The following is a 14,023-nucleotide window of genomic DNA, read 5'->3' on the forward strand; positions in this document are numbered from 1 at the left end:
CGGGCAAAGAGGTGGCCTCTGGAGTAGAAATCTGCTAGATAAATGATCTGCCAGATAGTCATGCAGCCCCTGTGCAACATCCCCAATTCCCTCAAAGTTCATGGGGAGTGGGGCTGGGAGCAGAGACCCGTACTGCGACAGCATGAGCAACGGTCCAACCTGCACAGAGATGCATAAAGCTGAGTAGACATGCTAAGTGTTAACCTGGACCAAAGGGCCAAAGCAAAGCTCTTCCTTGAAGCTTGCTGCCTGCTCAGCACATTTCTGTTTGGTACCAGTCATAAATCTCTATTTGTTAGCTTGCTGAAGTTTCTTTCCTGGACAAGAAAATAATGGAGAAACTCTGCAGCTCCGGTTCAAGGGTTTTATAGCCATCTAAGCTTATATGAAGACACTTTGCCTGCCTGGAAGTGATGCAGATGCTGATCTCTGAGTAGGTTTTGGAGATATTATTGCAATGCAAAAAATAATTACCAATAATTTTTTATGGGTCAGCATTTGCCATTTCAGGGAGAAGAGAACAGTGATCAGAGTTTAAATACCTGCTCTGAAAAGATTACAGAATTCACTATCCATCATCCCGACCCCATCGTTCTGTGCGCCTTCCCTGTCTCTCTTTCCTAGCTAGATGTTATCCATTTGTTCTTCTGCTTCCCTCATAAACTTCATTCTTCATGTCTCAGCTACATGTATTGCATGTTCCTTGTGTTTGCATATAAGTATGTATAATTCAGGATCTTACAGTTAATCTGCAAACCTGATTAACTGCCAACAAATACTGCTAACAGCTGACATGCTTTATCATCTGAGGTCTGAAAACGGGGAATCCATGGAAGTCTCGTACTGCCAATGCTTTGTAGGTTTCTCTGTATACGTGGCCTCCAGTCAAAAGCCCTAGAGTTCAATTCTAACCTTTCTGTCGCTACCCATGGCTTTAGAAACAGCCTCTAGCTGTGGTGCTGTGACAAATAGAAGCTAAACAATGCTATTAAATATGCATGATGTGTGTTCTTCCATATTAGATAACATGGCCACGTTCATGATCTGCTAATGCTGCCAATTTACAGCTTTGCTAATGCAGCCCCCCTCTCGCTTTTGCTTTGGGCAATTTAAGTGCTTTTTGGTTATACTTCACCTTTGTTTTCTTCCTGTTCACCTGTTTTGTCTTTATTCATTACTCTGAAAATGGTGGTCTGCAGCAGAGGCTGGGCAGGAGCTCATGTTTCCCAGCTTTCCTAATCTGTACTTCACGAAGAAGCCAAGCCGGTCTGGAAACCAGTTGGAGGGGTTGATAGACACTGCTTTAGTGAAAAGCAGATACCCAAGTCCCTCCTTCTCTCTGAGGCCGCTGCTGTACTGTTTCAATCTATCACCCTTCCCTTTATACCACCAGCTTATGCTCAGCATCCTTTGTCAAAAGGAAATGGAATAATTGCCTCTGTTCTGCTCCCTTGGTGATTGCATCCTCTCAGGGCTCAGTTGGGAGTTCACCCGTCTGATGCTTTTCTGTTCATTCATTTAACTCAGGCCTGTTACCATGTTGGTTTTGTAGCATTATAATTATGGCAGTTGGCAGAATACCTTTTGCTTTTTACTGATACAGCTAGCTACCTCGCTGTGAATGCAGTTCCAGGAGTAGAAAGTCTTCTACCAGCATACTTTAGGTATCTGCATGTTTTGCCTGACTGAGCTAGGTGGGCATGAGTCAGCTCTGATCCAGAAGCTGTCTGGCCGTGCAGTGCTGTACTGAGCTCATCAGGCTGCCCTCGGAGAATGTTTCTTCGCTCAGGCAGAACATTTACAGCTCTTTGATAGTTCAGTCGTGTACCCGCCAGGAGAGAGGTGGGCAAGTGTCCATTTGCATCCGTTGCAACAAGCCTTGTCTGCATTTCCTTACACCCTCCCAGAAGAAGAATGAGCTGTAAAGCTGTAAATGCTTTACAGTGGGGTGACCGAGTCCAGTCTTCTGAGAATGTGCTGCAGTATCTGTATCAGGACAGATAACACAGTGCCTGAGCTCTTGTTATTCTAGCCACCCGTGTTCATGAAATGGAGCCTATTTTAGCCACTTACCAACTGCAGGCTCAGGACCAGTGACCACAGCAGCTCACTGGTTTTGTCCTTGCTGCCATGATGATCCCCAACTTCCACCCCTTGCAGGTAACATTGCCTTAGCTGTTTAGGGTCACCCAGCTTTCTCTTGCCAAGCAGTGCAATGTCAAAGCAACGCAGCTGATGCACACGCTGCTGGCACAGATCCTCTTTTATTCTCTCACTCCAGGAGTGTTCTGTGAGTCCTCCTGAGTGCTGACCCTACTTTTGTTCTTCCTATCTAACTTTTACCTTTAGCTCTTAGACCCTGGAAATCCCTGTACACAGAGTTGGGCACAGCGTCGGCGAGGGCTGGAGCAGGGCACGCTCTTTCCTAAGCTACCACAGCAAATGTCTAAGTTTTCCTTTGAAGGGAGGGTATTCACTAAAGGGCACGTTAAGCCCTGTCGACCTTGTATATACTGTGGTTTTGTCCTCACCAGGGGAAAGATGAATTCTTGGTGCTCTCTTATCACTTACAAGTGATAATTACTGGGAGGTATAAAACTGATGAAGATGAGGCGAATTGTAACCTTTGAGTGTGGATTTTCCTGGCCTCCCTGTCTTGACCTGCTAACATACAAAGTGACAGATAGCTTTGTTTTTGCTTGGATTTTACCCGGCTATCTAACCCAGGAATGGTTTTTACTGCATAGGGCTGTGGCTCGTGGTAATGTAAAGGGAGTATTTGCCTGCAGGCAAGGGGCCTGCTCTCACAGGCCTGTCTGAAACACCCTGCGCCTCCATCCACGGCTGTGTCTCTTCTGCAACGGTGCGGTGTTCAAGCCAAACATGGTGCTCTCAAACCACAGGTATGACACGGGTCAGCCACAGTCACGCTCTTCACCCCAGCCCATCTCAGTCTCTCCAGTGAGGGCTGTGCTCTTGCACAACTGAGCAAAGCATTCCTCCTTCCTCTGATCTTGCTCTGTTATGCACTCCACGGATCTGTGTGTCCATAGGTTTACTCGGATCTGGGTCTTAATTGCCCATAATGGTCTTCTCAATTTTGGCATTTTGGCAAAATTGTCCCCTCAAATTTGGCAAAACGACCGTACTGCACACAGGCGAGCACCAAAACGCTGTTATGTTGACAGCGAGGTCTCTGCAGACTTAGCACATAAAATGGGTCACTACCGCAGTTATTTCAGTTACACAGTTCCAGTGTGACTGCCTTTCTTTTTCCTTGCCCTTGAAGTAACTTGAATGTAAATAAGTAAAACTAAAATAAGGGGGTAACAAAATCAGGATGAGGATGGAGAGGGGAAAGGAAAACGTCCCACAGTGCTGGTCTGGAGACTAGCATCCTCACAGCTCCAGCGGGCTGTTTCCCCAGAGCTCTGATCCTGGAGCTGCTGCAGAAATAAAGACCCATTGAGAAGCCTGGCTCCAAATTAGCATTTGAATTCCCTTGTAGTCTGTTGTCAGATGGGCAAGAGGTGGGTGCTAGTCTCGGTCTCTCAGTACTGATACACAAAGGTGGCTTTAAACGCTCCTTATTTTTCTGAGGGAAAGAAATGCATTGCTCAAACTATGGACACTTTGTGTTTTCCTTTTTTTTTCTTTTTTCTCTTTTCCCTCTCTCTTTCTCCTCTGTTTCACCCTCTTTCCTGGATCAGGCTGAGCCGTAGATAGACACGTCTGGGTATTGTTAGCCCAGTCTGACCTATTTCTTTCCCTCCCCTTGGCCCCGTGTTATGGATGCTGGTGCTATGGAAACCTGGGTGACATGCCAGTGCCACAAAGCCAGGGCCACCAGCTGCACCCTCCTCTCCCGGCCCCACATGGCCCTTTCCCTCCCAAACACACCCCTAAAGAAAGTTAGCAGTGCTGCTTCCTGGGGAAATTCAAGGGTGTGCTCCATCCATCCTACCAAGCCGTGCCCCGCAGGGACGGGGTTGCTCTTCCTCGGGCTCAGGAGAATGGTGCATTTTTTCCCCGGTCCCAGGGCACAGCTTTTCAGTGCTGGGGACCATGTGTAAACCCGCTGGTGTCTGCGCACCGGACCTGCTTGTGCACGTATCCTGCACGGGCCGTCACATGATGGGTAGGAAAGTGCACATGGGCGCCCTTGAAGTTTTCAAGATAAAAATAAGCCACAAACTTCTGCAACACGTTACAAAAGCCTTACAGGAACCTGGCTAGGTTCCTACAAACACAGAAATGGGAACACAGGCATGCCGGCTACCCCTGCAGCGGATGGCAGTTGCTTCGTCAGGGGGACAGAGCTGTGCACTTTCATTGTCACTCGTTTGCTCGTGTGGGAACAAGCCCCATCAGGGGACGGAGGCTTGTTTACAAGTTCAGCCCGTGCGTTTCTTGCGATAAAAAAGTTGTCGCTGGTTCTGCAGGTTTCCTTCGCTCTCCGCTGGCCTCCCATCAGGCTGGCTGCTTCGCCTGGGAGGCTGTGGCTGTATCAGAGTGGGTTTGCTTCCACATATCTCACGCCAAACCTTTCCCTCCCCGTTGCTGACACCGAACTGGCAGCCGTGAGGGGAGGAAGCAGGAAGGAGCCCGGGAATCCGCAAAGCGCTTGCAAGGGGCTCTTATGTCTGCTGGAAGCCGTCTCCAGGAGACTTCTGCGAGGCTCCAGGACTCCCCCACCCCAATAACCTTAATACCAGGGCCTGGCCCAGCACAGATGAAACTTGAAGCAGGAGGGTTTGGGCACGAGTGCCGCCACGGCTCAGGCCACGGCGGCCTGCGTGCGACCGCTGCCCTGGGCGCCTCTTGGGCTGCAGCCGGGATGCCCTGGGCCCCTCTTGGCGTGCAGTGACCGACCGGGAGCAGCGGGCTGCCGGCCCCCCCAGACATCCCCCGGTCCCCCCGGTCCCGCCGGCCGCAGCCGCGTCGCACCAGCGCCCTCTCCCGAGCGGCGGCGGCCGGAGCCCGGGGAGGAAAGCGGGGCGGGCAGGGCTGGCTGGCGGAGGGCGGGGAAGGGCCTGGGTCGTTCCAGCGGGCTCAGGCACAGCCTGGAGCTCTTCTGCCCTCCTAGGCCGCGGGCGCAGCAGCCCGGCCTCAGCTCTGCTGCCAGCGCGGCCGTGCCCCGTTCACCCGGCGGCTCTTCCCTCAGCCAGCTTAGCTCACCGGAGCAGAGGAAAATTAAGCCGGGACAGAAATCCCCGGGTGGGGGGAGCCGAGCTGGCTTCGTGGGTGAGCCCCCCCGACACGGCTCCCAGGAGGCTGGGCGGGAGCGAGCGCGGGAGGTGGGGAAGGGGCGGCGGGGACGGGAGCCGCAGCGAGCCCGCAGCTGCCTCGGCAGCGACGAGGAACCTCAGCCCCAGCAGTGGAAGCTGCGGTTCTGCAATCGGCCGCGCAGCAGCACCCGTGCTGCCGGGCCGTTGGATGGCCGTTAAACCGGAGCTCACGGGACAGTCTTTACGCCAGCTGGACGGTGACCCCGCAGCCGCGTAGCCGTGGGGTGGCACGGACAGACCCTGTCCCACCCAGCACACACCCTGCCAGCCCAAACCTGGCACCTCAGCACCTCCGCAGCAGATGCGAGTGGGCAAAGGGGTTTCATACAGCACCGGCGCAACACGGCGTGCGGCGGCAGCATTTTGAATTGGGTAAATCCTGAAAGCATCGACTGCCTCGTTCAGCCGTGGTCCACTGCAAAGTGGTTTTCTTTGATGAGAGTTACGAAGTAGCGGAGTAATGACAGCATCCCCGGGTGGAGAGGAGGAGCTTTCCTTCTGCTAGAGGCACCTGAAACAACCCCTCTGACAATTGTTTGAAGGGGATGATGTGCCGGGCAGTTTTTCCGTGGCAGAGCTAGCGACGGCGGGCAGCTGGGGCCAGAGCCTGGCTGTGCCGCACCAAGATTTTCAATGGTCTTCTGTGCATCGAGGGGGAGAAGCCGGCGTGCCACAGCCTCGCTGCTGAATCATTAACTCCCCTCCTCTGAGTCATTCTGCAGCCCTGTCACACGCAGAACCGAGACAAGTGGGGCTGAGGTGGGTAGTGGCTCCAGGCCGATATGGTGGGGTTAGAAAACTGGTTGCAGGGTCAAAGATGGAGGTTGTGTCTGCAGAACCAGTGAGCACCAGCTTGGACTAACCCAAGACAGCAGGGTTTTGACACGGAGCCAGGACCTGCACCAGCAGCTGGGGCTGGTCCTTCTGTATTAACCCTCTGGGAGGTGACTGGTTATGCTGGTAAAAAGGTGAGGACTGAGAATTAACTTCAGGAGATGGTGGGACGTGTTAATGTAAAGGCTAAGTAAAATCCCACTGGGGGCAGGTGGCATGTCTCTTCCTCCCTGGCCTTGCTGAGGCACAGCTGGGGTTAAATGACGCTCAGCGTTTCCAACGTGTATTACCAAAGCTGCTAGAAAAAAAGTTATTTTGTTGTTATCTTGTTATCACAGACACCCGGGGGTTCCTGTGAGGATGGGGCCCGAAAACTTTGCAGAGGCAAGTGCTGTACAGTTATTTTTGTTTGGATTTAAGCCTTGCCCTGCAGCGTTTTGCCAACTTCAGCAAGGCAGCACGCCTCCAAGGCGGGAAAGCCCAAAAGGGAAACGGACTGGGGGCTTTGCTGGGTAAGCCAATTTAAAATGCAGGGAAGGAAATTAAATAATGTGAAAAATTAATCACTTCTTCCAAAAAACCCCTGCCTTTTGTTCTTACAGTCTAGATAGGCGAACTGCTGGGAAAGGGAGGGGAGGACAGCAGGCTTTAAAATGTGGTTAGACTGGCAGCATGTTAATGCAGTTATTTTTGCTCTCCGGGTTTGGCATGAAGTTCCCCCGTGACGATGGCATGGAGCACTGCTGGTGTTTTCTGAGCTGTATCGCTAACATGAGCAGACCCATGGCCAAAAGCATCAGCATTGTGAACGCTGAACTCCTGTGAAAATCCAGCCCTTCCTGCGGCGGGGGGGCCAAGCCCAGAGGGGGACCTGAGCAGCGGCCAAACCACCCAGCGGGGACCACTGTTTGGTGCTGAGTGGTTCAGCCCCCAATCCGGGAGCTTGGCATCTCTGAAAATCAGCTTCTCCCTACTCAGAGCTCTCCTCCCACGGGATGTAGGGTCGCAGGCTGCGTTGCACTGCACGGCAGGGAAACGAAGGCAGCCGCCTTGCGCTCAAACACTCGTGGTTTTGTTCTCTGCTAATTGCAGACCCACAAGGAGACACCCAGCACAGCAAGCTCAGTGCCTTTTTATTTGTGTACATTGTCACTCAGCAGTATTCAAAGCTATACATGCAGTAGTGGTTATGATTTTGCGCAGTCTGATTTACAGTATCACCCACGGGCAATGGCTAATAACCATTACGAGGGCACTAACAGACTTTCACACAACATGTTGGTGGCTGCTCCTGTTTATCCCTCGCCTTTTTTGTTATGCCTCAGCCCACATCTGGTTTCAAACAAATGCCTTTCTTAGGTGTGGGCCTTGGAAAACTGGCATGAACCCACATTCAGTGCCTGGGCTGAAGGCAGAACCGCTGGAGGAAGCGGGAACACATGGCATTTCTCTGGGGCAGCTCACTGGGAAACTCAGGCTGAGATAATTTTGCTTTTATGTGTCTGCTTTTCCTAAAATTTCCTAAAATTTTGGAGCATTGTTGTTTCCGCATCAGGCATGACGGAACTGCCAGATATGGAGCATTTGGCACAAAGAGTGCCATGGGAGAAAAATACCTCCTGAAGAGCTCAGCAGTTTGTGCCGGTGCTGGGCAGCGGGGAGGGACGTGTTAAAAACTCAGGTGAGGGTGGATTTGTTGCTTGTGCTGTTATTAGGTACAGCCAGCCTGTTAGCATGGGCAGGAGGGAGCAGGACTTGAAGGCAAGGACACCCATGAGGGACAGCGGAGCAGGTCACGCTGTGAGAAGCTGGAGGATGTTCAGCCCCACGTAGTGAGAGAGGAAGAAATGCAAGATGCCCAGGGCTGATGCTGCAACGAGAATCCAGAGAACTCCAGTGCTAAAGTATATCGGGGCGAGCCTGGCAGGAGAGAGGGAGCCTGCTGAGACCGAGCATCGCTGCTCTCACCCAGGAACAGTCCCTTCCTCCCTGGAGAAGGGGGGTGGAAAGGCAGCCCCTGGCTGTCTCCTGTCCCCTGCGTGGGGTCCCATGCCCTGTTCCCACCTCGAGGGAGCACACAGACACCCGCAAGGGCTCGGGGCGGCTCCAGTCTTGCCCCGTATCTGTGTCTCTGGCCCCAGCCCTGTACCCATGCCCACGTTGTGCCCCAGGGAGAGCTTGGCAAGGCTGCAGGGACTCAGAAGCAGCCAGAGGGAGTCCCGAGCTTCCCTGAAGCACATTATGTTCCCAAATGCAAACCCCCAGTGGTTACCACGTACTCCTGGCTGGCAGAGGCGTTTACCTTTCTGAGGATGATGCCTTGTATCCCATAAAGTAGCAGTAGCGGGCGTAGAGATAGAGCAGACCCAAGGCTGCAGCCAGACCTGCAGTTGAGAGAGATCACAGTGACCATCTCCAAAGGCTCTTTAGAGCTACTTTGAGCCAAGCAGGTAGCCCAAAGTGAAGGAGCAGAGGCTCTCTGTCCTCTGGCTCTAACCCCCCATCAGAGACAGAATTACTGCCTAATTTATTGTTCAGAAGGTGAGCAGGACCTGAGGACTGAGCCAGCACTCAGGGGAACAGATCCAGTGACAAACCAGGTAACGGGCTGTTCTCACCTTGATGGAAGAAGAGTCCAGCCTGCCACAGAAGTGCCAGGAAAATGGGAAAATATTCGGAGGAGTTCACCCTGGCAGGAAAGAGGATGGTCATAAACAAGCAAAAGGAGAAAGATCTTCCTTTTTTGCTTCCCCTAGCAGTTTCCAGAGGCTGGAGGCTGTTGCTTTTTAGACCATGTCATCATAAAAACCTCCAGGCTTGCACCTTTTCCCACAGTTCCTGTCCCACTTTTATTCACAGGAATTAAACAGTGGAAGGAACTGGGTCTCCAGGGCACAAGAAATTAAGTAAAAGATACTCAGGTCAGACTGTGCAGAGAAAGGCTCCCTGAACCACTCCCACTACCCCTTCCCGAGTGCCACAGCTTAAACCCTGCTGTAAAAGCCACAAAGCCCAAAGCCACAAGGGAGGTCTGCCCCAGCATGCTGCAGACACATTGAGGATGAAATGCATCTTAAGCAGATAAGGCCAGAGCAGCCTGGGCTTCGTGCAGGAGTGGGAGGGAGCACTTAGCTGTTTGGATTGTTTGTACGCCATGCCCTGTCCTCCCAAAGACAAAGTAGTAGGACGAAGAGATGCTGGATGAGGCTGAGTCTAGGTTGGCAAAAGAGCAGAGAAGGGGATGGCTGAGGGGATCCTGCTCCTGCTGCCCGGTTGCTTTTTTTCTCAGTGCTCAGCTACAGCAAAAGTGGAAGCTTCCTCCCTCTCTGCCTCCCTCCCCACTGCAGTCCTAGCACAGAAGTCACGGCAGAGATGCTGGATTGTGTCTGTCTCTGTCCCGGCCCCAGCTGAGATCTCTCCGGGAGCTTGTCCTTCCCAGCGAGCGGGGTTCAGAGCAGGGCTGAAGCTGCCTGAGGCTTTGACATCACTTGGCTAAAACCAGCCTAAGTCTCAGGCACCAACAACTATGTCTTTAGCAGCCCTTCACTCTACAGCAGATTCCTGTGTGATTTCTATCAGCAATGGCTGATGGGTTTAGGACTCATAAGCCAACCCAATCCTGATGCTGACTCTTAAGCCAATTAACTTAACCCCAAGGGAGGAGAGTAACTGCTGAATTTCAGTCCCGAGAAATGAATGGCAAAGCAGGGGAGGGGCAGTGCCATTAGACATGAGATCCGGCAAGCATCTTATAAAGAGGAGTTTCTTACTGTGCTCGAAAGATCCTCTCAAATTCAGGTGGGCCTGAGATCTTTGGGGGAGAAATGCCAAACAACCTCCTAGCATAGATCACCTGGAGGAAGAAGTAGGCTGCAGCAAAAAAGAGAAAAGTAGCAGTGGTCAGTTCTCCAGCTGGGCACGGTGGGGCCAGGAGACTGCCAGAGGTAGGGGCAAAAGATCTGCTGTGTCTTCCTAACCTTGCACCCCCGCATAGCAGAGAAAGCTGGATGAAAATCCCAGATACTTTTCAGACAAGGAAAAGGAAGGACCCAGTGCAACAGTGAAGCGAGGAGTATGCAGTCACGTACCACCAGCGGATATCTGCTTTCTCTCTCGTAATTAAGAGATCATCTATTATCTATAGAAATTGTTACACAGTTCAGATGCACTTTGTTACTGCCAATTTTAAGTTATTTTCAATCTTTAATTTTTTCCTCTTCTAAATCCTTATAGCTGAGTAGGGAGGGAACTGATGCCACAGATAAGCCACCCAGACACTGAATTAAATTTTCATGCAATGTGGAACCACGGCTGGGAGATGTCTCGTGTGACCCACCGCAACCCTTTCTTCCACCTTTCCGCACTGCAGTGCTCTTTGTATGCTAACGTCTACATGAACCTCAGGAACTGCTGTAAACCCATTTTTCAAAGAAAGAAATTCTACATGTTTGCAGAGGAGAAGATCTACCAAGAAATTTCTGAACTGAGTTCAGAGGAAGGGCTTCCCAGGCACTCATTTGTTGAATACGTTTCAAAACCCAGGCAAGATATCAGTCCACTGTCTGAAAAGCGGGGAAGTGCCAGTGCAAAAACAGAAATGAAATATGGAAGTGAAAGGCAATCAGTGGAGGTACAGTAGACTGACCCAGCAAGTATTTGGGCGTGTGCATCTGATGGTCCCTACCTTGCTCCAGGACTCCCAGGACTGTCACAGCAGCCAGCAGATGAATCTGATCCAACATATTGACTCTTCCAGATCCTAGAAAATCCGATTCCCTGATCAGAACCTCCTCTGGCCAGGTTTAGTCCTTGCTGATGTGGCAGTTGGCAGTGGTAGCTGGCAGCACAGGTTTGCTCTAATTGAACAGAGAAGATTTGTATGTAGTGCTTAAAAACAGGAGGAGTCTGGCTTGCCCATTACCATATGCACTGTGGAAATGTAAATCAGCAGAGAGAGGTCTAATGGAGTATTTCTGTTCCCACCCTTCCTTCTCCAGGAATGAGTTATGAGGAAGAGGGAAAGCCAGCAGAAAACTAACATGAGAGGTAAGAGAGGGGATCTGGGAGCTGAACAAATCTCAACAGCCCAGTGATCCACTCCACCTGGGGCATCTGGTTTAAAACTGCTCCTGACGAAGGCCAAGGCACGTCCCTCTTGCTGATGTTGCATGAGAAACCACAGCCCTGCTTGAGCTGCTCTGCACCACCCGAGCATCGGGACAGGCAGCGTTTCGTGGTACTTGTCATTGCATGCACAGACTCTGGAAAGCATGCGTTGGGCACAGAGCACGACTTGCAGCCACAACAGATACAGCATCGAATAAAGCCCCCGAGTGAAAAACCCACCGGTCAATGGTAAGACATGATGTGATAAAGTATAAAAGGTACAGATCTGTCTTGCACAGTGATACTTTATTTGGGGATGGGTCCTGCAGAAAGACTGTCAGACACTGAGAGGTTTTCAGAGCCAGCCCTCGTACTGGAAAGGCTGGGAGCTGTGCATTTAAGGCTTCTGATTGATTCTCAGCCAAATTAATTCTCATCGTAAGCACCAGAGAGAGTTCTGTGTGGGTAAAAACCTGCAGAATTCATTCGGATATAGCAAAAGAAAAATTATGTTTTCACATGTTGGGAGAGACCCACTCAGCTAATTCCTGTCTAACAGCGCAAAGCTGGCACGGCTGCGAGCTGCTGAAGCGGCCAGCTTTGTTTCCTTCCTCTCCCTTCATTCAAAGAATTTTCCCTTCGGACCAGGATAAAAGGAAAGCGGGTTAAGACAAAATGATTGTTAAACGTCACTACTATAGAAAATAAGATCAGATTAAAGCAGTTTACAGAAATTACATCGTATGCCTGATGTCCTTGACAGACTTTCTAAGAAGCAATAAGCTGGTTCTGGTTTTCTGCCTCTCTATAAGGGATAAAGGCACCTGAAGGGGCTATAACAATGTCCCAGCTTAGTATTTCTCCAGATATCACACACAGACACCACCGTTTTTCAAGCACCAGCTGTAAGATTAATTCTTTAATCTCAGAATTAATCCATTTTCATTCCAGCGACTGTTTAGAAATACAAGAAACATTGTGTTTTGTTTTCTCCCATTTAGCTGTCAAAGAAATGAAGGACTTTTCCTTTGCCAGCTCAAAAAGGGCAAAGGTCTCGCGGTGCTTAATGATGTTTGATTTCCCTCTGCTCCTGTCTGATTACAGCCCGCTAGCAAAAGAAAATATAAAGCAAAACAACCGAACAAAAAAGGTCCGAGCTTACACCTCCATCGGATGACAGTGCAGTGTAACCTGCATCAAAAGTGTCAAATATGTGTAAGGAAACCTGGGCCAGGAGGAGCTGTAAAGGCTGCCGTAGAGCACTCGCGCTCCCCAGGTAATCATTAGATGCAAAGTACTTCTAGTATCATCTAGCATAGTCTAAATATAATAAAGGCTAGTAGAAACATGAATGAATAAACAAGCACAGATGTCTCTCCCCTCCTCCTCCCTCCCCCATAAGCATAATTTTTCAAGCTGTCTTTACCTCCTGAAGGGCACGACGTTTTTCTTGTCACCTGTTTCTGTTGTAGTAGTCACTTCAGCATTAGTATGGAGGCTTGTTGAAGCCTTAGGCCACAAGAACTTTCACCTAGACCCACGGACCGTGCACTGAACTTTTACTCAGCTACATGCAGGAAGGCCCCTGAAACCGGTGCAAATCAGAAAGATAAGGAGGCTTCAACCTTAGCAGAAGCTGCAGTCTTAGAGATAAGAGAAGAATCGGCCCACCTAGAGATAAGGAAACGGCCCAATGAAGAACAGGAAGACCCCAGACCTTAATACTACTGTTGGTCCGAACTGTCTCCTGAGGGGAGGGGAATTCAGACCGTAAGGGTACCCTTGCCCGGGGATTTCTTTGTTCTGGGTCCCTCTCCAGAGGCACCCAGCTCAAGCTGTTTTCACCACTGTACTAATCAATAAATTTGTCTGGCGTATGTCGTATCGGAGACTCTGCTTCGGGAAACCTCGGGTCAAGCCAGGGGGGAGAGGAAGCGCCCGAGAGTGAGCGTGTGCGTGAGGCAGGAGTCGAACAGGGGCACCCGTCGGCTCAGCGGAGCTGCCGCTGCGAAGGGACTCGGGTCCGAGCAGTTCAAGTCTCGGGTGTGTGTGTGCGACTCCCTGAATGGTGTGCGAGTGCTCGGGCCACGGCTTCTCCTTTAACATTTGTCACCATCAGAACTCGCCTTCCTTTCCGTTCCCACTCAGTGTTTGCAAGGAGTGGACACAAGTACCCTCCTCCCACCAAATGCCCTTCGGCAATGGGACTGTCACCGGTGAACAGCCTCGGCATCCTGCGGACCATGGTGGCCACCAGCATCCCTGTGTAGGGGATGCCACGGCAGGCTCCAGCCGGCAGACGTGGTCCCCCTCGCCACCCCAGTCTCCGCCACCTTCCTGCCGTTTGCATCCGACCTAACGACTACACAACCACACGGTGACTCAGATCACGCCGCTGATTGATAGAACAGAAAACTCTCTGGTCCGCAAGCAAAGGGAGACCTGCTTGCAGGCAGCTCGGCGAGCCCAGCTGGCTGCACGGCCACCGCATCCCTGGGCTCCATGGGAGGAGAGGGGCAGAAGGGGCAGCCGGGGTGGGGAGACAGGGACGAGGTGTCACCGCTGTCATCATCTGCCTGCAACGACACCAAATAAGCATATTGCAAAACCTCACCCTGCAAGGCTGACATGGCCGGATTTCCTCCTAAGCAAAGACAAGTTCTGCAGTCCCAGGCTCACCTCGGGGTGGATTTGCTGAGCAGAAGCTAATGAAATGCTGTTCCCCTCTCCCACTCCCCAGCGTGTACTCTGCTCTCCAGGTTACACCGTGTGAACGTGGCCCTGCATCACGGGGC

At 51.4% G+C, this 14,023-nt stretch overlaps 1 protein-coding gene across 4 annotated transcripts; it reads right to left on the minus strand.

The window, feature by feature from the left end:
* Positions 1-7,270: 7,270 nt before the first annotated feature.
* Positions 7,271-14,023, minus strand: LOC140657049 (leukotriene C4 synthase-like). 4 transcript variants are annotated; one of them, XM_072873517.1, is made up of 6 exons: positions 13,908-14,023; positions 10,807-10,978; positions 9,893-9,992; positions 8,741-8,811; positions 8,425-8,506; positions 7,271-8,042 (listed from the first exon to the last, which is right to left on the minus strand). In XM_072873517.1, the coding sequence occupies exons 2-6, from the start codon at positions 10,862-10,864 to the stop codon at positions 7,916-7,918; spliced, it is 438 nt and encodes a 145-aa protein (XP_072729618.1). In that variant the 5' UTR covers positions 10,865-10,978; positions 13,908-14,023; the 3' UTR covers positions 7,271-7,915. The 4 variants fall into 4 exon arrangements, with proteins under 4 accessions (XP_072729618.1, XP_072729616.1, XP_072729617.1 ...); XM_072873515.1 differs by having other exon boundaries at positions 13,843-14,013; XM_072873516.1 differs by lacking the exon at positions 13,908-14,023 and adding an exon at positions 12,655-12,829.

This window comes from Ciconia boyciana, chromosome 9 (genome assembly GCF_034638445.1).
Source record: "Ciconia boyciana chromosome 9, ASM3463844v1, whole genome shotgun sequence".
In the NCBI taxonomy this organism is placed as follows: Eukaryota; Metazoa; Chordata; class Aves; order Ciconiiformes; family Ciconiidae; genus Ciconia; species Ciconia boyciana.